The 23815-nt window shown below is 39.3% G+C and overlaps 1 protein-coding gene across 1 annotated transcript in view; it reads right to left on the reverse strand.

Moving 5' to 3' along the window:
* Positions 1–9820: 9820 nt before the first annotated feature.
* LOC128698562 (serine protease filzig-like) overlaps positions 9821–23815 on the reverse strand; it is a 59874-nt gene continuing 45879 nt past the window's right edge. The window contains exons 4-8 of the mRNA XM_053790843.2: positions 21077–21347; positions 13755–13941; positions 13004–13269; positions 12080–12234; positions 9821–9996 (exon numbers count right to left, since the gene is read on the reverse strand). Of these exons, the coding sequence (XP_053646818.2) occupies positions 9838–9996; positions 12080–12234; positions 13004–13269; positions 13755–13941; positions 21077–21347 (1038 nt within the window). The 3' untranslated portion in view covers positions 9821–9837. The remainder of the gene's footprint in view (positions 9997–12079; positions 12235–13003; positions 13270–13754; positions 13942–21076; positions 21348–23815) is intronic.

Consider the following 23815-nt stretch of genomic DNA (forward strand, 5'->3'; position numbering starts at 1 on the left):
GTGGGGGGATGGAAGGTATTCAGGCTCAATTCAGGGAACTGGAGCACAGATCCAATTCCCTAGATCAAGAGCCCCTCACCAGCATCAAGGAACCTCCCTTGAGGGGCTGTGAAACATAATAAGCAAGTTTATTCAGGTATACACAAATACATTTACATGGATTATCATACATAGCAGCATATGTGTAGAGAACCTGGGATAACCGTGGCCTGGTGGCTAAAGCTCTCGCTTCACACGATGACGTCTGGGTTCGATTCCCAGCGAGGGTGGAAACATTGGGCGTGTTTCTTTACACCGGTTGTCTATATTCCCCCATCAGTAAAATGGGCACCTGGGTGTCAGTCGACTGGTGTGGGTCGCATCCTGGGGGACAAGACTGAGGACCCGAATGGAAATAAGACAGTCCGATGACGCACTGCCTGTCTTGGGTTATCCTGGGTGGCTAACTCTCCGGGGTTAAAAATCTGAAAGAAATCTTATCTTAAACTTGAGTCTAGACAAAGCTCAAGATATTTCCACGGCTAGAGGTAGGCTGGAACTCACTCAGGCAACGCCTCTAAACCAGACATCAACTCGGTTCATGAGACACCTACCCGAGAGACCGACTGACTCAACTATCCTATGGTAGTTAGAGACACTTACCCGAGAGACCGACTGACTCAACTATCCTATGGTAGTTAGTACAGTAGTTCCTGACTTAATTCAATACAACCTATCCTACCTATATACATAGCTAAACAATACATGGTCAGTTAATAATATAGATCAGAATAACTTTATTTTAGCTATTAATGAAGAATATATACATATAATAACAAATACACCTTGGGTCTCATGCAAGGGACACATCAATGTACAAGGTATACAGACCATAGCTGACATCAATGACATACTACTATATAGAAAGCCACTTGTTATGCTGAGCATTTCCCGCAAATTAGATCAGTTTTGTCTCCAGGATGCGACCCACACAAGTCGACTAACACCCAGATACCTATTTTATACCGATAGATGAACATGGACAACAGTTGTCTTATGGAAACATGTCCTAAGAAGATATTTAAGTAGGTTCATTCAGGTACAGATACACAAAATTAGTTACATAAATAATCATACAGCATAATATGTATAGATTAACTAGGATAACCCAGAAAATTCAGACAGATTTACCTCTATTAGGATCCTTAACTTCAAGTAATCATCTGAAGATTACTTCCAAGACAACCACAACTGGCATGTAGAAGGAAATGAAGAAAGGAAGAAAGGCAGGAGGGTTATCCAGGATAACTTAAGTCATTTTTTTTTGTTTCCATTGAGGTCGTTTAATCCTTAACATCCCCCTCCCCCAGGATGAGACTCTCTACACCGCTCCCCTAACAGGTACCTACTTATTGCTAGCTGAACAAGGCTAACAAGTGTAAGGTTATCCTAGCTAATTTATACTATGTATGATATCTGAAATGTGTATAATTATTTTGTTGAACTTTATGGGGATGAGGTTCACAGGCACATTCCTGAAATATCACATCCCCATAATTTAAGCCTGAATGCCTTCCACATCCCCCCCCCAGGCGCTGTATAATCCTACGGGTTTAGCGCTTCCCTTGATTATAATAATAATCCACAATAATAATTGTGATCCAGTAATTAAATAGTGAGTACTCAGGTTAAATTTTCCTTTCTTTCTATTTATATAATCATATTTTTAGTAAAATGCTGTATACTCAACAGACCCCCTCCCCCTCCCCTCCCCTTCTCCCCCTCCCCTCCCCTTCCCCGTCCCCTCCCCTTCCCCCTCCCCTCCCCTCTCCTTTCAAGTCACAAACCATCATACCAGAAGAGCGTTTTGGGGGTCAACGCCCCCGCGGCCCAGTCTGTCACCAGGCCTCATGGTGGATCAGGGTCTGATCAACCAGGATGTTACTGTTTGCCACATGTAAACCGACGTACGAACCACAGTTCTGTTGTTCAGATACTGTCCAGAACCTTCTTGAAGACAGTCAGGGGTCTATTGGTAATCCCCCTTATGTATGCAAGGAGCCAGTTGAACAGTTTTGGGCCCCTGACACTTATACAGTCCACTCACTATCTTGTAATTTACCAACATTATTGGTATTAATTTTTGTTATAATGGTGCAGCCTAGTGTCTAAAATCCTACCCAGCTCTGAGGTACAACTGATATTAGTAAATTCTTGCTTAGTTGTACCCCCTTAATTCGGGGAACTGGAGCACAGATCCAATTCCTTAAATCAAGAGCCCCTCACCAATATCAAGGAACCTTCCGTGAGGGGTATTATTGTGGAACAAACCCTAACAGCCAGAATTTACGATGGCCGACGTAAAAATACTGTACATTGTGAGTGTCACTTAGCTATTGTGTGCTGCTGGGAAGAATCTGAATCTTCTATTTTTTCCATCTTTTTTTCCCCGAGTTGTAAGAGTTTTTCCACACTATTTATCTCACTTCTTCAGCGGGGAACATGTCAGCAATGTCTAAATTATGAACTGAGGCCAATATATACCAATTTGACCTCGATGACGCCTGATTACAATACACAAAATGTCACAACCAACGCTCCCAAGTTACTCCATGATGGCGTCTCACCTTGTATCACTCCGCGGCCGCTGCACACCCTCACTCACATTAAATTTCTCCAAGGGTCGAATCAGCGTCACATTTTAATGCACAGTTATTATATTATTCATATTTACACATCCTGAATTTAAGAGAATTGAAATTTTTCCATATGTACTGTACCTAAACAAACTTACACCCATAACAGCCACCTGATTCCTAGGTAGCAGTTTATTGATATATATATATATATATATATATATATATATATATATATATATATATATATATATATATATATATATATATATATATATATATATATATATATATATATATATATATATATATATATATATATATATATATATATATGCAATAAGATCACAGTAAACAGGTGATTTCAGAAAATGCAAAACAACCACTCTGAAAGAATAGAGAAATTCCAAGCGCTTTCGTGACTACTCACATTATCAAGGAACTTTCTATTCTTTCAGAGTGGTTGTTTTGCATGCATATATATATATATATATATATATATATATATATATATATATATATATATATATATATACATATATATATATATATATATATATATATATATATATATATATATATATATATATATATATTATATATATGATAATCAGAGGACTGAATAAAAACAAAACTAATATTCATAGATGAAAAATTTAATGCATGGGTTTTATTAGACAATATGCCAGCTGAAACAATTAAGACTTTTACCACAGTTTTAATATACAAAATAACCCAGTGAGCCTGGGATAGAATTTTCTGTTTCTACAAATATATATATGTAATTTTACATTAATGATATGTATCATTCAAAGCCAAAACTTTGAACATAGAGTAAAAAAATTGAAAAAAAAAAAAATATACATAGACACCATGCCCAGCCCTTCTAGGGTAGGGTAGGTGCCTGAGCCCGAGCCTTTAGCTCATAAGACTGTCATTCCCATTAGCCCCCTTGGGGCGGGGATGGCAGACCAGAGAGGCCTAGCTTGTGGCTAGGCCTGGGGACAGTTGGTCCCAAAGATGAGGAGGTACTTGTGCCTCCTCCCATGGCAGACTTAGGTCTCAGACACTCCCTAAAGAGGGAGCCAAGGCCGGGCCACCACTTGGAAAAGGCCCGGGCCGGGAGAATACCGGCGAATATTTAATAATAATAATAATAAAATATTCACCGAGAGGTGTATATATATATATGCACTGAGAGTTTACTCTAATCCCTATTTTAGGAATTAGAATATCCAGGTGGTAAATAGGTCACATGCAGCCTTAATGACCATGGTGTAGTCGACAGGCTTTAAACCCTATTAACCAACCCGAGGTGTTGAGTGGAGCAGCACAACATTGCTGACACCCCTCACTATTTTATTATACGTAAATTATCGTCTTAATGTTATCCAAGTACAGTTTTAACATTACTACTAACCACTTCATACATAATTAATATACCCTTCATACATTACTCATCTTCATAAGGCAACAGAAATTATACTCAAACTCTCCAAAACAAAAAAAAATGAACCAAAATAGAATTAAGGGGAAAGTCAGTTCCCGTTTTCTAATATTATGATATTTTCCCCCTATAATCTACCTCGTCCATAATTATTATCGTATTTACTTTGTTTTCGTAAGGTGAAGTCCAGAATCTTTACTTAATTCATGGTATAACTTAACAAATCTGGGCAAAGCTCACACCTCTGCAACACAGTTGTCATGAAAGATTTGTTAAGTTATACCATGAATTAAGTAAAGATCCTGGACTTCACCTTACGAAACAAACACGATAATAATTATGGACAAAGTAGATTATAGGGGGAAAATGAATATAATAATAGGAGACATGGAAACTCACGCCCCTCTTAAGCGGACAACTTTTTTCATTATTTTTTTTTTGATGAGAGAGGCAGTAGGCTGGACAACAAGCATCCAGGGAGGTGCTACCCTCCTCAGGTCACCGTCAGATGCTAACCTTTTAATTTTCTCTTGTACTAGTATATCTCCTTTTATTGTAACTGAGTTTCACATAGTTGAGTTACTTAGCTGTTTTAACTTTTAAAGTTTATAATAATAAGATATTACAAGGACCCTAATAGAAATAAGTCACTTCGATTGTCTCAGGGTTATCTTGGTGGGTAATTTACACTATGTATAATAATTGTACTTACAATATTTTCCGGCATATAATGCGCACGAGCGTATAAGACGATATTTGCAAGCAGTTGTAACGTAACGTTACTGAACAGCATATAAGGCGCAGCCTGAGTTTCAGACTAACATAAAAAATGAGCGCCTTATACGCCGGAAAATAAGGTATGTGTACCTGTGCCTAAATACAATTACTAAATTTCTGTTCTTTTCTTTGTCTCATGAACATACAAGAAGACAAGTAAATCTTCCAGTCTTCTCCTAACACTCAGTATACACAAACCTTGACTTTCCTAGGCGCTTCAGAGTTCTTAAATCTCACAATATTTCCTTCCCAACTTTTCCAGCTTGGTGTGACTGAGCCCGTGGTCAAGATAATTCCCAGAACCACTTAAAATATAACACTAGTAACTGCGAGCGACCTCACAGAGGTCAAAAAACCCTAAATTCAGATGTAGATATCTGGCCATTAGGGTTACGTTACAGTAGGCTAGGTATAGTTACCAAAAAAAAAAAAGTTTTTTTCCCTGTTTGCATAAAATAAATTAAAGTTCTATTGCACAACCCACTTAATGATGAAAAACTGACATCAGTAAAATCATAGTCCCCCCTAAACTAAATATTAGCAGAGGGAAGGAAGGGGGTTGCTACCTATTCTGTGCCAGGAAGTGTAATAATGGGTGGAGAAATATAGTGGTGGTGTTTTCTTCGTCAGGACGACCTCTCCTGACACGTGTAAGCGAGTTTGTGAATGTTAATATAACAAGTGCTGGATGAGGCAGCATCTGGTTGCTATGGTAACATACTCCAATAGCAATAACAATAACAAATAAATCGTAACAATAACAGTTTAACAATGTAATACGCAGTCGCATGCCAACAGTGGAATAAAGTATTTATACATATATAGTTGTTTAGACATTGAAATAACAGTTGAGAGAGAGAGAGAGAGAGAGAGAGAGAGAGAGAGAGAGAGAGAGAGAGAGAGAGAGAGAGAGAGAGAGAGAGAGAGAGAGAGAGAGAGAGAGAGAGAGATGCACAATTCATCTATAGAGATTACTGCAGTTCTTTTCATGAGACAAAAATATTCACCCGCCTGCGGGTCAATATTATGAATAATGGTTAATTTTAAATTATTATTATTATTATTATAATCAAGGGGGAGCGCTAAACCCGAGGTTCATTTTAAAACCAACGAAAGTATGGATCAGGAAAATAAGTGCCGTATATGCGGGGCGCCTGTACATGTTTGTAATATCTTATAGCAAGGTGATTTATTATCAAATTTAATTTAATGTATGTTAAATGATGATCTTCGTTCAATGACGGTAAAGTAATTTTGTATAAAAGTATAATACATCTGATTATCTTGCCGATGAGCCTACCTAATGTAACTACTGGTGTCCCGTAACTGGATTGGCAACGCACTCACCTTCCACATTAAGGTTCGTGGTTCGATCCCCGGTACAGGTGAAAACATTAGAGCGCGTTTCCTTAAGATACCTGCGGTCCCTGTTCACCTATCAGTAAGTAGGTACCCGGGTGTTAGTCGACTGGTGTGGGTCGCATCCTGGGCACCAAATTTACCTAAGCTGCAAGAATTGCTCTGCATAACCAGAGGTTTTCTATATAGTATATCATTAATGTCAGCTATGGTCTTTACACGTTGTATCAGATTGTAATTGTAATATTAACTGAAACTAAAGAACCACAACAATCAAGGTCAATACAATGGGGGATAAGCTGGACCTTGATACATGTACTCAACTGGTAGAGGCAATCAGTATAATTTTATATTTATAAATTCTAAACTCATATTTTGGTTACTAGGCTTGAGAAGTATCTGCCTAGTATGGGCCAGTAGGCCTACTGCAGTGGTCATCGTGTGTTCTTGTTAGCCGAACAGTGCCTGTTGATGTGAGGGGGGAAGGTTAGGCAATCAGATGTGAGGGGAATGGTAGACAATCAAATATAAGTGATCGGTAGACAATGAGAGGGGAATGGTAGACAATCAGATATAAGTGATCGGTAGACAATGAGAGGGGAATGGTAGACAATCAGATATAAGTGATCGGTAGACAATGAGAGGGGAATGGTAGACAATCAGATATAAGTGATCGGTAGACAATGAGAGGGGAATGGTAGACAATCAGATATGATGGCAATGATAGACAATCAGGTGTGATGGAATTAAATATAATAATAATAATAACAACAGCACTCCATTTCCGTCAATCAGAGAGAGAACAACTAGGATTGGAGTCATGATGAACCATGGCGGCTCATCATGACAACGGGTTCTCATCAGAGTGTGAATTTCACTTGGTCATGATGCAGTGGTTAGCATGGTGGTCTGGGACCATGGCAGACCACACTTGAGGACCTGGGACCATGGCAGGCCACGCTTGTGCAACTGGGACCATGGCACGCCACGCTTGTGCACCTGGGACCATTGCAGGCCACGCTTGTGCACCTGGGACCATGGCACGCCACGCTTGTGCACCTGAGACCATGACAGATCATGCTTGTGCACCTGGGACCATGGCACGCCACGCTTGTGCACCTGGGACCATGGCACGCCACGCTTGTGCACCTGGGACCATGGCAGGCCACGCTTGTGCACCTGGGACCATGGCAGGCCACGCTTGTTCACCTGAGACCATGACAGATCATGCTTGTGCACCTGGGACCATGACAGACCATGCTTGTGCACCTGGGACCATGACAGACCATGCTTGAGCACCTGGGACCATGACAGACCATGCTTGTGCACCTGGGACCATGACAGACCATGCTTGTGCACCTGGGACCATGGCAGACCATGTTTGTGCACCTGGGACCATGACAGACCATGCTTGTGCACCTGGGACCATGGCAGACCATGCTTGAGCACCTGGGACCATGACAGACCATACTTGTGCACCTGGGACCACGGCAGACCATGCTTGAGCACCTGGGACCATGACAGACCATGCTTGTGCACCTGGGACCATGACAGACCATACTTGTGCACCTGGGACCATGACAGACCATGCTTGTGCACCTGGGACCATGGCAGACCATGCTTGAGCACCTGGGACCACGGCAGACCATGCTTAAGCACCTGGGACCACGGCAGACCATGCTTGAGCACCTGGGACCATGACAGACCATACTTGTGCACCTGGGACCATGACAGACCATACTTGAGCACCTGGGACCATGGTCGACCACACAGTTCCATTTTCACAACTATTCCATTAGATTAACAATTTATGTCACTGAAATTCCTTCTTATTTATATAAAGTATATATATGACTGTACAGTATTTATATTTTGTTATCTTTTGGGATATATACATGTACTTCTGTAGAGTTCTATAAGACTTTAAGTGAAAATGTGACTATAGACATTTATATACACGAAAGTATAAAGCAGGTATGCTGGACACACATATAAAGAGGCTGTACACTGGTGCTGGTGACTCGAGGTTCACCAGGCTACACATGTAATATATATATATATATATATATATATATATATATATATATATATATATATATATATATATATATATATATATATATATATATATATATATATATATATATATATATATATATAACAACATTGTTACCTACGCTCCTAGTTATGTATTTATTTTTAATTTTAATATTTGTATCCTGTTATCCAGCACATTATTTGTTGTAATAATGTTGGTAGAATTACCGACAATATGTAAAGTAAAAGGACACAAATGCAACTAATGTGACATTTTATTGTGGCAACGTTTCGCTCTCCAGGCTTGATAAAGCTCCTGGAGAGCGAAACGTTGCCACAATAAAATGTAGCTACTTTTAATTAGTAGTTTTATGTCTGTAACTCTATAATACTGTAACTGCAACAACAACAACAACAACAACAATAATAATAATAATAATAATAATAATAATAATAATAATAATAATAATAATAATAATGGTAACTCAATTTTTTTTTACTGAAATTCAAACTGAGCAATAATTACAAAAAACAGCTTTTTTTTTGTTTTAATTATCTGTACATTTGTGATCACTGAAAGTATTCAATCATTTACATATTTTTTTAATAAATATAGAATATCTGGCGTTATATCCTTATTTAGATTAATATTACGTTCATTCATAAGAATGTATTAGGCCTTTACCCCCTAATCCGCATTAACCAACCTATGTATTTTTTGCATTAAGGGTTTAAAGTATTCTTAACTGATGGTGTTCAGGTCAAGGGTGACTTTATACCTAATGTGTAACTGTTACATTTTAAAGCACACACAAGGATTCACCAGAGTATATACACACCAAGGTGCATATCTGTGTATATACACACCAAGGTGCATATCTGTGTATATACACACCAAGGTGCATATCTGTGTATATACACACCAAGGTGCATATCTGTGTATATATACACACACGCCATGGTGCATATCTTTGTATACACATACACACCAAGATACATATCTATGTATATACACACACCATGGGCATATCTATATATAGACACACACCAAGATGAATATCTATATACGTATATATACACCAAGGCGGATATCTGTGTATACACACGCACACAAACACACACACACACCAAGGTGCATATCTGTATATATACACACACACCAAGGTGAATATCTACATATACACACACACCAAGGTGAATATCTATGTATATACACTGAGTCATATTTAAAATATGTGGCGTTTGATTTTTTCCCACTGAAAATAAAAATAAATAAATACCCTCATTCAATTATTAATGTATTTTGCCTAGTGGTATAGTGATAATTACCGTGTAGCCAACAGGCTACAACTGTAAGCGCACTGTATGACTTATACAACCAAAATAGGACTGCGTTGTGTTTTTGTATAAATATAATAAGATAATCTATATCACAACCTAAATATCTAGTCTCTAGGCCAAGACCTTTGTAACTTGCTCAGCTATCAAAACTTTGGGGCCCAGTCCCTGGTCCCATTATGTACTTCTGTAATCTTTTTGACTACCGCCCACAGGATGGGTATGGGGTGCATAATAAACATATTAAACTAAACTAGGCCAAGATCAATTAATAATGCTCTCAATCCAAGGCTTGTAGTAACTCATGCGCATGTAGACCCCTGGAAGGTTGGGGTAGGCGCACTTTATACCATGGGAGACGGTGCCTGCTAGCACCCAGCGCCCGTCAGTGCCTCGTACAGACAGTGGGCCACCACTGTCACCCTGAAAGAGGTCAAGCCAGGTTCAGAAAGGTCATTGTTAGAAAAATATCATGGCTAAGGAAGGAACCAGGGTCAGGAAGGTCATGTAAGGTTACAGTAAGTCATTCAGAAAAAATATCATAGCTAAGGAAGGAACCAGGGTCAGAAAGGTCATGTAAGGTTACAGTAAGGTCACTTAGAAAAAATATCATAGCTAAGGAAGGAACCAGGGTCAGGAAGGTCATGTAAGGTTACAGTAAGGTCACTTAGAAAAAATATCATGGCTAAGGAAGGAACCAGGGTCAGGAAGGTCATGTAAGGTTACAGTAAGGTCACTCAGAAAAAATATCATGGCTAAGGAAGGAACCAGGGTCAGGAAGGTCATGTAAGGTTACAGTAAGGTCACTTAGAAAAAATATCATGGCTAAGGAAGGAACCAGGGTCAGGAAGGTCATGTAAGGTTACAGTAAGGTCACTCAGAAAAAATATCATGGCTAAGGAAGGAACCAGGGTCAGGAAGGTCATGTAGGTTACAGTAAGGTCAGTGTTATAACAATATCAAGGCTAGACATTTAACACGAGCATAAACTAATGAAATAAGTTATAAACGTTAAAAACTAGACCCTGTTCGGAAATATGTTAAATTTTGCTTGTACTTGAAGTATCAAAGCTCTTAAGAGGCGGGAAATCGGTGCACGAGGGCACAGATAAATCACAGGTATGTCAGAAAGAATTTCTTCAGGTAGTGGCCCACAAGGCCAAAAAAATAAGTGAGTACATAGTGACGTAAGGAAGTACCTATTCATTCCTAGGGTAGCAAGTGGAATGCAAACAATATGCAGATTCAAGGATAAATAATAGTTTCTTCTGGATAAAATACATTATATAAGTTAGAATCACGTAATTAAAAACATGTGTATATGAGGAAGTGGCGATAAATTGTTTGTGTGCGGGAGGAGGACGAGAAGGAACACAAGTCTCAATTTGACTCTAGTCAGTACTAGGCTACACCTACTGATTCTGGTCTGCCTTTTGTTCGTTCTATTGTTCCTGCTCCTCCTCAGCCTCAAACTGACAGATTCAATTACCTCATGCATGCAACCCATCTTGCGTGATGGAATATAAGAACACAGGAATGATGGAACACTGCAGTAGGCCTATTTGTCCATCCAATTTACACCCACTCAACTTACATTTAAAGCTACCCAAAGTTCTTGCCTCAATGACGTTACCTGGGAGATTGTTCCACTTATCTACAACTCAACTGACAAACACTGCCTCCTTAAAATACTTTCTAAATATAAATTTCACAGGGAAACTTATCCTGAGCGATGGACTATAACAGAGAAATCCATTCTGTGACGGAATATGACAAGGAAACCCATCCTGTTATGGAAAATGAGGAAAACCCATCCTCTGTGATGGAATATGACAGGGAAAACCCATAATCTGTGATGGAATATGACAGGGAAAACCCATCCTCTGTGATGGAATATGACAGGAAAAACCCATCCTCTGTGAAGGAATATGACATAAAACCCATGGTCTGTGATGGAATATGACGGAAAACCCATCCTATGTGAAGGAATATGACAAGGCAACAGAGTTTTTCCTCCCACTTCGTAAGACTTGTGTCATTAAACGTTATTCGTTATTGCTGACGAATAAAACACTTACACTAGCTTAACATTATGAGTAGGATAACAGCACATTGTGCGTGTAATCAGTTTTAGTGAATAATTTGTTCATCACCTCTACCCGCTATTCTCTCTTTTCGCGCTTTTTCTGCCCGGTCTCTTCTTTTTCTAGTTTTTTTTTTATATTCTCTCTCCCTAGCACACCCTTCTCTCCATCCTTTTAGATCCAGCACCCCTTTCCCGTCCCAGCAGTCTTATCTCCCCGTCCAATATCCTATTTCCCCGTCCCAATAGTTTATCTCCCCATCCCAGCAGCTTATTTTCCCGTTCCAGCAGCCTATTTCCTCTTCCAAGTTAGTTTATCTCCCCATCCTAGCAGTTTATTTCCCAGTCCCAGCAGCCTACCTCCCTGCTAGAGCAGCCTAACTCCCCGCCAAAGCAGCCTTCCTCCCCGCTAGAGCAACCTACCTCACACGAGTCCTTCTTGCCCTGCTTGTAACCTGCGCAAAAGAACTCAGGCTTGATGTTCTTGATGTGTCCTGCCTCGATGAACCACTTCTGGCACTGACTGTTCTTGATGATGGGCAGTGCTACCTCGTTGAGCTGCGTGGGCACCGGTCCTCCTGCAGAAGTTTAGATTAATAATAATATTGATTTGTACAAGTACATGTACAAAGTATACAGGCCTAGCTGACATCAATGATATACTAATATATAGAAACTCGCTTGTTATGCAGAGCATTTCGGGCAAATCAGGTCAATTTTGTCCCCAGGATGCGACACACACCAATCGACTAACATCCAGGTACCCATTATTACTGATGGGTGAATATAAACAACCAGTGTAAGGAAACATGCCCAATGTTTCCAACCTTTGCTGGGAATCGAACCCGGACGCTCACTGTGCGAAGCGAGTTTTTGTCACCAGGCCACGGGCCACCGAAGCTTGGTACCTCGTACCCAGCCTGTGAAAGATTACAGAGGTACATAATGGGTCTAGGGACTAAGAAGCAAAGTTTTAATAGATGAGCAAGTTACAGTTGTAATGAATTATTTGCATGTTCATATCTGGTTATAATCGTAATGAGTTAGTTATGCAGACATGAATTAGGTCACACAAAAATAAGTGGTAACGCGTTATTTACAGTGAGCAAAGTCAGGGTATTTTCCAGAATGGTTGGTAATATACCACTGTGGATAAAATACTCTAACATTTCTTGAACAATTCTGAGTGAGTTGTCTCTGAATTCATTATAATTTTATCGTATTCCTACAGAAGGCCATGAAGATTTAGCATTAACATCATGAAGATAGCCTAGAAGTATATATTACAATGTTTAACAACTCGATTCGTATATGACCCTTTCCTCCACCATGCGTGTGTATACCTACCATAAGAGAGTCGTCCCCATCCTGTGACATAGCCCATCTTGCCAAGGAAATCCTCGTCGCCCCTGGGCATGCAGATGGGCACGATGTGCTCGTCGTAGGCCACAGGTCGTTCCATCTCCAGCAGCGCCAGGTCGTTGTCGAAAGTCTTAGCGACATAGCCCCTGTGAACGACCACTCTCTTCACGTTCCTCTGCACCGTCTGCTTGGGTTCGTAGTCGTCTGAGAGGTCGTACTCTCCCAGGACGACAATTAGCGACGCCAGAAACCTATGTAGCAGCGAAAGAAGACCTGGTTACTGACGACTCGGTATTATATGCATTCCAATTCATCCTTGCAAATTCTTTGCAGATTTTTCACATACGATTTACAGCATTTTTTTTCAATTTACGCTATTTAAATTGGGTTAACTAAGGATAGACTGTCCTCTATCAATAAAATTTAATAAGTGTAACATACCAAAACAGCAATAATGGAATTTAAGATGAAGATTATACAAGATTTACGCTATTCAAATTAATTAGTTTATGATAAACTGTCCGCCATCAATAAAATTTAATTAACTGTAAATTACCAAAAGAGCAATACGTATATAGAATTTAAGATGGAGGTTATACAAGTTCCAGGCAAGAGACTGTAACAGTCAAATGGGTGACTGTTTAAGACTTTAAACAGTCACCCATTTGACTGTCACAGTATCAGTTATATACTGTTTGTTATTAAGACTACCGTCAGCATACACCCATAAACCCACCCAGGCTGACAGTGGGCCGCCGTCAGCACATATCTATGGTTGAGCAGGACACCACCACACTTGTTCTTAGTAAAGATGCCTAGCCAGGTGGACTCCTTGACTAGTGCCTGCCAGGGCCATTCTGCAAAGTCTGCTCGTTCACCGTTCACGATCCTCGCCTCCCGTGCCAGAGGTCGTACACCACAACCTGTGGCAACAACAACACACGTTACACCAAAACAAAAAATTATTACCGTATTTTCCGGTACATAAAGTGCATTTTTTTCCCCCAAAAGTCTTGGAAAATCAGCCTGCGCCTTATATGCCCAAGGTCAGGGTCAAGGGTAGGCTTTGAGTTACGCTTTAGCAGCTGCTTATACTAACGTTACAAATGCTTTGAAACAGGTTAGGTTAAGTAAGGTTGGTCAGGAAACGGACAAGTGCTTCCTGAAGTGGGTCTTAGCCACATGATGACCCACAGCTGGAGCTTTTGGTCATCTGACTGAGGCCTTCCACTGGCCCACCCCTTCACCAATTCACACATTATGGTGTACATTATGATAACCGAAAAATACGGTAACTTAGTCTACAACATTAATAAAACATTTCTTGATGTTCCGACTAACTGTCAAAGTTATAGCAAAAACTAATCTATACACTTACTTTATTGGACATAAATGATCGTTGGGCAGACTAAAAATTTTTATCACTACTGGCATTTATCTCCACAATAAATCGCTCACAAGTGAGCGATGCTATAGTGGGTATAAACTGTTTATTTTCTCGAAAAAATGTTAGCCTGATCAAAAATTCTAATATACCATCGTGTGCAGAATTTAGAGCACTTTCATTCTTTTTATTATTTCTCATAAATTATTATTTTTTTGCTAAATATTCAAATGGAATTTAGAAAAAATTGCACAATTGATGTGTTTCAACGTGTTTTCAACGTGTTTCTTCAACGTGTAACATCAATTATGGTTTAAAATAAACACGTGAGCAAACATTAGATCATATTAATTATTAGAAAACGTTAGGGTCATGGGAGCTTGATCACTTCTAACATACAGAGGTTAAAATGACAAGTGTTAGAAGTGTCATGGGAGCTTGATCACTTCTAACATACAGAGGTTAAAATGACAAGTGTTAGAAGTGTCATGGGAGCTTGATCACTTCTAACATACAGAGGTTAAAATGACAAGTGTTAGAAGTGTCATGGGAGCTTGATCACTTCTAACATACAGAGGTTAAAATGACAAGTGCTAGAAGTGTCATGGGAGCTTGATCACTTCTAACATACAGAGGTTAAAATGACAAGTGTTAGAAGTGTCATGGGAGCTTGATCACTTCTAACATACAGAGGTTAAAATGACAAGTGTTAGAAGTGTCATGGGAGCTTGATCACTTCTAACATACAGAGGTTAAAATGACAAGTGTTAGAAGTGTCATGGGAGCTTGATCACTTCTAACATACAGAGGTTAAAATGACAAGTGTTAGAAGTGATCAAAGTCCCAAGACACAAACGTTGTCCAGTGAATACATTCTAGTATTTCCTAACCTAACCTAACCTGTCTTTATAAACCAATTTGTTGGTATTTTACCAAGGTTTATACATCAATTATATTACTAATGGAAGAAATCACAATAAAACGCAATATACGTATATATATATATATATATATATATATATATATATATATATATATATATATATATATATATATATATATATATATATATATATATATATATAATATATATATATATCCTAGGTAGTAGGTTGGTAGACAGCAACCACCCAGGGAGGTACTACCGTCCTGCCAAGTGAGTGTAAAACTAAAACCTGTAATTGTTTTACATGATGGTAGGATTGCTGGTGTCCATTTTTGTGTCATGAACATGCAAGATTTCAGGTATGTCTTGCTACTTCTACTTACACTTAGGTAACACTACACATACATGTACAAGCATATATATACACACCCCTCTGGGTTTTCTTCTATTTTGTTTCTAGTTCTTGTTCTTGTTTATTTCTTCTTATCTCCATGGGGAAGTGGAACAGAATTCTTCCTCCGTAAGCCATGCGTGTTGTAAGAGGCGACTAAAATGCCGGGAGCAAGGGGCTAGTAACCCCTTCTGCTGTATATATTACTAAATGTAAAAGGAGAAACTTTTGTTTTTCCTTTTGGGCCACCCCGCCTCGGTGGGATACGACCGGTGTGTTGAAAGAAAGAAAATATATATATTATATATTATATATATATATATATATTATATATATATATTATATGTATATATATATATAAATATATATGCAATAAGATCACAGTAAACAGGTGATTTCAGAATATGCAAAACAACCACTCTGAAACAATAGAGAAATTCCAAGCGCTGTCGTGACTACTCACATTATCAAGGAACTATAGTTCCTTGATAATGTGAGTAGTCACGAAAGCGCTTGGAATTTCTCTATTCTTTCAGAGTGGTTGTTTTGCATATATATATATATATATATATATATATATATAGGTTGGTAGGTTGGTAGACAGCAACCACCCAGGGAAGTACTACCGTCCTGCCAGATGACTGTGAAACAAAAACCTTTAACTGTTTTGCAAGATGGTAGGATTGCTGGTTTCTTTTTCTGTCTCATAAACACGCTAGATAACAGGGATATCTTGCTACTCCTACTTACACTTTGGTCACACTTCACAGACACGCACATGCATATATATATACATACATCTAGGTTTTTCTCCTTTTTCTAAATAGCTCTTGTTCTTCTTTATTTCTTCTATTGTCCATGGGGAAGTGGAAAAGAATCTTTCCTCCGTAAGCCATGCGTGTTGTATGAGGCGACTAAAATGCCGGGAGCAATGGGCTAGTAACCCCTTCTCCTGTAGACATTTACTAAAAAAGAGAAGAAAAAAACTATATAAAACTCGGATGCTTGAATGTGCATGCATGTAGTGCGGATGACAAGAAACAGATGATTGCTGATGTTATGAATGAAAAGAAGTTGGATGTCCTGGCCCTAAGCGAAACAAAGCTGAAGGGGGTAGGGGAGTTTCGGTGGGGGGAAATAAATGGGATTAAATCTGGAGTATCTGAGAGAGTTAGAGCAAAGGAAGGGGTAGCAGTAATGTTGAAGGATCAGTTATGGAAGGAGAAAAGAGAATATGAATGTGTAAATTCAAGAATTATGTGGATTAAAGTAAAGGTTGGATGCGAAAAGTGGGTCATAATAAGCGTGTATGCACCTGGAGAAGAGAGGAATGTAGAGGAGAGAGAGAGATTTTGGGAGATGTTAAGTGAATGTATAGGAGCCTTTGAACCAAGTGAGAGAGTAATTGTGGTAGGGGACCTGAATGCTAAAGTAGGAGAAACTTTTAGAGAGGGTGTGGTAGGTAAGTTTGGAGTGCCAGGTGTAAATGATAATGGGAGCCCTTTGATTGAACTTTGTATAGAAAGGGGTTTAGTTATAGGTAATACATATTTTAAGAAAAAGAGGATAAATAAGTATACAAGATATGATATAGGGCGAAATGACAGTAGTTTGTTGGATTATGTATTGGTAGATAAAAGACTGTTGAGTAGACTTCAGGATGTACATGTTTATAGAGGGGCCACAGATATATCAGATCACTTTCTAGATGTAGCTACACTGAGAGTAAAAGGTAGATGGGATACAAGGAGAATAGAAGCATCAGGGAAGAGAGAGGTGAAGGTTTATAAACTAAAAGAGGAGGCAGTTAGGGTAAGATATAAACAGCTATTGGAGGATATATGGGCTAATGAGAGCATAGGCAATGGGGTCGAAGAGGTATGGGGTAGGTTTAAAAATGTAGTGTTAGAGTGTTCAGCAGAAGTTTGTGGTTACAGGAAAGTGGGTGCGGGAGGGAAGAGGAGCGATTGGTGGAATGATGATGTAAAGAGAGTAGTAAGGGAGAAAAAGTTAGCGTATGAGAAGTTTTTACAAAGTAGAATTGATGCAAGGAGGGAAGAGTATATGGAGAAAAAGAGAGGTTAAGAGAGTGGTGAAGCAATGTAGAAAGAGAGCAAATGAGTGAGTGGGTGAGATGTTATCAACAAATTTTGTTGAAAATAAGAAAAAGTTTTGGAGTGAGATTAACAAGTTAAGGAAGCCTAGAGAACAAATGGATTTGTCAGTTAAAAATAGGAGAGGAGAGTTATTAAATGGAGAGTTAGAGGTATTGGGAAGATGGAGGGAATATTTTGAGGAATTGTTAAATGTTGATGAAGATAGGGAAGCTGTGATTTCGTGTATAGGGCAAGGAGGAATAACATCTTGTAGGAGTGAGGAAGAGCCAGTTGTGAGTGTGGGGGAAGTTCGTGAGGCAGTAGGTAAAATGAAAGGGGGTAAGGCAGCCGGGATTGATGGGATAAAGATAGAAATGTTAAAAGCAGGTGGGGATATAGTTTTGGAGTGGTTGGTGCAATTATTTAATAAATGTACGGAAGAGGGTAAGGTACCTAGGGATTAGCAGAGAGCATGCATAGTTCCTTTGTATAAAGACAAAGGGGACAAAAGAGAATGCAAAAATTATAGGGGGATAAGCCTGTTGAGTATACCTGGTAAAGTGTATGGTAGAGTTATTATTGAAAGAATTAAGAGTAAGACGGAGAATAGGATAGCAGATGAACAAGGAGGCTTTAGGAAAGGTAGGTGGTGTGTGGACCAGGTGTTTACAGTGAAACATATAAGTGAACAGTATTTAGATAAGGCTAAAGAGGTCTTTGTGGCATTTATGGATTTGGAAAAGGCGTATGACAGGGTGGATAGGGGGGCAATGTGGCAGATGTTGCAGGTGTATGGTGTAGGAGGTAGGTTACTGAAAGCAGTGAAGAGTTTTTACGAGGATAGTGAGGCTCAAGTTAGAGTATGTAGGAAAGAGGGAAATTATTTCCCAGTAAAAGTAGGCCTTAGACAAGGATGTGTGATGTCACCGTGGTTGTTTAATATATTTATAGATGGGGTTGTAAGAGAAGTAAATGCGAGGGTCTTGGCAAGAGGCGTGGAGTTAAAAGATAAAGAATCACACATAAAGTGGGAGTTGTCACAGTTGCTCTTTGCTGATGACACTGTGCTCTTGGGAGATTCTGAAGAGAAGTTGCAGAGATTGGTGGATGAATTTGGTAGGGTGTGCAAAAGAAGAAAATTAAAAGTGAATACAGGAAAGAGTAAGGTAATGAGGATAACAAAAAGATTAGGTGATGAAAGATTGGATATCAGATTGGAGGGAGAGAGTATGGAGGAGGTGAATGTATTCAGATATTTGGGAGTGGACGTGTCAGCGGATGGGTCTATGAAAGATGAGGTGAATCATAGAATTGATGAGGGGAAAAGGGTGAGTGGTGCACTTAGGAGTCTGTGGAGACAAAGAACTTTGTCCTTGGAGGCAAAGAGGGGAATGTATGAGAGTATAGTTTTACCAACGCTCTTATATGAGTGTGAAGCATGGATGATGAATGTTGCAGCGAGGAGAAGGCTGGAGGCAGTGGAGATGCCATGTCTGAGGGCAATGTGTGGTGTGAATATAATGCAGAGAATTCGTAGTTTGGAAGTTAGGAGGAGGTGCGGGATTACCAAAACTGTTGTCCAGAGGGCTGAGGAAGGGTTGTTGAGGTGGTTCGGACATGTAGAGAGAATGGAGCGAAACAGAGTGACTTCAAGAGTGTATCAGTCTGTAGTGGAAGGAAGGCGGGGTAGGTGTCGGCCTAGGAAAGGTTGGAGGGAGGGGGTAAAGGAGGTTTTGTGTGCGAGGGGCTTGGACTTCCAGCAGGCATGCGTGAGCGTGTTTGATAGGAGTAAATGGAGACAAATGGTTTTTAATACTTGACGTGCTGTTGGAGTGTGAGCAAAGTAACATTTATGAAGGGGTTCAGGGAAACCGGCAGGCCGGACTTGAGTCCTGGAGATGGGAAGTACAGTGCCTGCACTCTGAAGGAGGGGTGTTAATGTTGCAGTTTAAAAACTGTAATGTAAAGCTCCCTTCTGGCAAGACAGTGATGGAGTGAATGGTGGTGAAAGTTTTTCTTTTTCGGGCCACCCTGCCTTGGTGGGAATCGGCCAGTGTGATAATAAAAATAAAATATATATATATATATATATATATATATATATATATATATATATATATATATATATATATATATATATATATATATATATATATATATATATATGTGTGTGTGTGTGTGTGTGTGTGTGTAAAACAACCACTGTGAAAGAATAGAGAAATTCCACGCGCTTTCGTGACTACTCACATTATAATGTGAGTAGTCACGAAAGCGCTTGGAATTTCTCTATTCTTTCAAATTGGTTGTTTTGCATATTCTAAAATCACCTGTTTACTGTGATCTTATTGCATATATATATATATATATATATATATATATATATATATATATATATATATATATATATATATATATATATGTGTGTACTCACCTAGTTGTACTCACCTAGTTGAGGTTGCGGGGGTCGAGTCCGAGCTCCTGGCCCCGCCTCTTCACTGATCGCTACTAGGTCACTCTCCCCGAGCCGTGAGCTTTATCATACCTCTGCTTAAAGCTATGTATGGATCCTGCCTCCACTACATCGCTTCCCAAACTATTCCACTTACTGACTACTCTGTGGCTGAAGAAATACTTCCTAACATCCCTGTGATTCATCTGTGTCTTTAGCTTCCAACTGTGTCCCCTTGTGTGTGTGTGTGTGTGTGTGTGTGTGTGTGTGTGTGTGTGCGTGTGTGCGTGTGTGTGTGTGTGTGTGTGTGTGTGTGTGTGTAAGCAAAATTTCAAATGCATCAACTTCATTTTCCAAAAATCAAGCACAGGATAGATATACTGAGGTGTATTTCTCTCAGCGTATATAGGTATACTTCAAGTTTACTTTAGTCTCTGTTTTAAGGATTAAATTATTCTTGATTAGTGGTGAAAAGGTTAGGAGCATCCTCCTCCTCCTAATAATAATAACAATATTTATTTACCAGAAGTACATGTACAAGGTATACAGACCATATCTGACATCAGTTACATACTACTATACAGAAAGCCGCTTGTTATGCTGAGCATTTCGGGCAAATTAGGTCAATTTTGTCCCCAGGATGTGACCTACACCAGTCGACTAACACCCAGGTACCTATTTTACTGCTAGGTGAACATAGACAGCAGGTGTCTTAAGGAAACACTTCCTAATGTCTTCACCCGTAAACCCCAATAATTCATATTAATAGTTAACAACGGGACCGCGATATTTATTTTTATTTTCCTTTGTGAAGGCAAGACTAACTTGAAACACGAAAAATGTGTCACTTACTTGTCTTATAGTCCCAGGCAGGGGTGGTAGGGGTGGTTGTTGTTGTGGTGGTAGTGGTGGTGGTGGTGGTAGTGGTAGTAGTAGTAGTAGTTGTGGCGGTAGTTGGCCGCCTGATGAGGAAGGGGAGATTAAGTCTGGATGTAGTAGGTCGGGGTCTGGTTCTAATAGTAGGGCGAGGTGGTCTGGTAGGTCTTCTGGTAGTGGTGGTAGGTGGGTTCTGTGGGGGGAAGAGTATCTCCTCTCCCGGCACGAAGTTCGTAAGGTTGAACAGCTGTTGAACACAAACACAGCTTAAATTTGATACATCAAAGGTTACTGTCAACTTATACAGGCAGGCCCCACTTTACGGCGCTTCGCTAATACAGCGGTTTTTCAATTATACTCATTCTTCATTTATTCAGACTTCCTACAATAAATATATTCACCACTCACTAATAGCTAAGGATGAAAATATTTTAAGGTAAGTAATGCATGTACTGTATATGCATTTTTTAAGGCCTAGCTATATTGCTCACTTAATATATAATAGCGTAAACATATTATAAGACTTTTATATGCATTTGAAAATTAAAAAAAAAAAACTGTCACTTTACAGCAATTTTTGCTTTACATCAGTTGCCCAGATCCTAACCTGTTGTATAAAGGATGGAAAGCCTTACAGTAGCCATGAACCTAACCTGCTGTATATATGGGGCCCTAAAGTAGCCCAGGAACCTAGCCAGTCATCCAATTAATTTTTGCTTTTTTGTTTTCCGTCAGGTTTCCTTCAATTTTGGTGCACAAGACGAAGTATTTTCTCTAGTTACTGTAAATATTTGTCAATAAGATGCCTCAAACATCAACTGAGAAAAGACTGAGAAAGGAACGATTTACTGAAAATGCCCTTTGGCAGGATGGTAGTCCTATATGGGACGACGTAAGGTTGTTTGGACACTTGGTGCCGAGACAACAATGTTAATACGAATTTTTAATGAATTCCTTTCCTCTAAATATCTTATCTTTATTTCACAAAAAGAAAAGTTTGTTAGTTCTTGGAATGTTGTAAAAAATCTGCTCTTTACTCCCACATAAATCCCAAAATATTTGAAATATTTTCAAAAATGTCTTATTAGAAATTAGAGAAATCATTATTTTACAATTTCTGTGGCTGTATAAATGGAAGCTTACAGTAGCCCGGCTGAGAGAGGACAGGCGCACACCTTCCTCAAGATGGGTGCGATGCGCACCTGGTACCAGGTACAGTGTGTGAGTTGACATCCAAATACCACTACACTACATTCACTCACATCTCTTTATCTTAAAGTGGGATACATAACTTAAGATCTTAAGCACATGTGTCTGTGTGCGCTGCTTATCTAATTGTGACTGCAGGAATAGATAAAACTTGCGATTTTGGCTTAAATGGAAACGCTCTTCTTGCCGAATAAGCAAACGAAAATTTGTGTATGCTGTGGGGGCGTTGACCCCTGGAACTCCCTCCCATACCTGAGCACAACCTGCAAGACACCTAGAATTAACTGTGCAAGGCTTAGTATACTGCCTGTTGAGAGAGAATATCCAGATAATGTATGAGAGGCAAACCAGAAAGAATACCAGTTGTTATACACTTTCAAGCTGAATGTTATACCCTTGTCTGTGGTCACAGTCGTCTGGGGATCACTTCTCAAGTGAATACCCCAGTAAAACGATATAAATATATGCACACTTTCAATCGCCAGTCGTGAATCCACGGGCGACCAGTAGAACTATCACATCTCAAAATATCGACTTGGATGACAGCCAATAAACTTACACTTAACACTGGCAAAACCTACTATATTATGTTTGGTAGCAGAGCAGGTGTTGCGCAACTTAACATTAAGATCGACAACACTCTAATTGCCAGACATAATGAGGGTAAATTCCTAGGCCTATACCTCGACAACAACCTAAATTTCAGCACCCATATCCAACACATAACCAAAAAAGTATCCAAAACGGTGGGGATCCTCTCCAAAATACGATACTACGTACCGCAAACTGCCCTTCTCACACTATACCATTCACTTATATATCCATACCTCACCTATGCTATCTGTGCTTGGGGATCAACTGCAGCAACACACCTAAAGCCAATAATAACCCAACAAAAAGCCGCAGTAAGAATAATCACTAAATCCCATCCCTGGCAACACCCCCTCCCCACTCTTCATAGATCTAAACTTACTCCCTGTTCAAAACATTCACACTTACTACTGTGCAATCTATATCTACAGGACCTTAAATTCCAATATTAACCTTGACCTAAAACGCTTTCTTGATAGTTGTGACAGGATCCACAGGCATAACACCAGACACAAACATCTCTATGACATCCCCCGTGCTCGACTAAACCTTTACAAAAATTCAATGTATTTCAAAGGACCTAAAATCTGGAACACCCTACCTGAAAACTCTAGAACTGCAGACACATTCATCACTTTCAAAACTACAGTTAGAAAACATCTTATCTCCCTGATTCACCCCAACAACTAACTACATGATAACCACCTGGTGGTTCAAAATTACACTCACTCACTGACTATAAACCCAGAAATACTAATCTTAATTTTAAAATAATAAATCCTAACTAGTCATAAGTTTGCCTATGATACTCCAATATAGACACTTTGTATTGTGCCAAAACAAAAGCATTCACATTGCTAAACTCACAAATTATGATGTAGTCACTTAGCCTTAATACCATAATCTGTAAGGATT

This window comes from Cherax quadricarinatus, chromosome 88 (genome assembly GCF_038502225.1).
Source record: "Cherax quadricarinatus isolate ZL_2023a chromosome 88, ASM3850222v1, whole genome shotgun sequence".
Taxonomy (NCBI): domain Eukaryota; kingdom Metazoa; phylum Arthropoda; class Malacostraca; order Decapoda; family Parastacidae; genus Cherax; species Cherax quadricarinatus.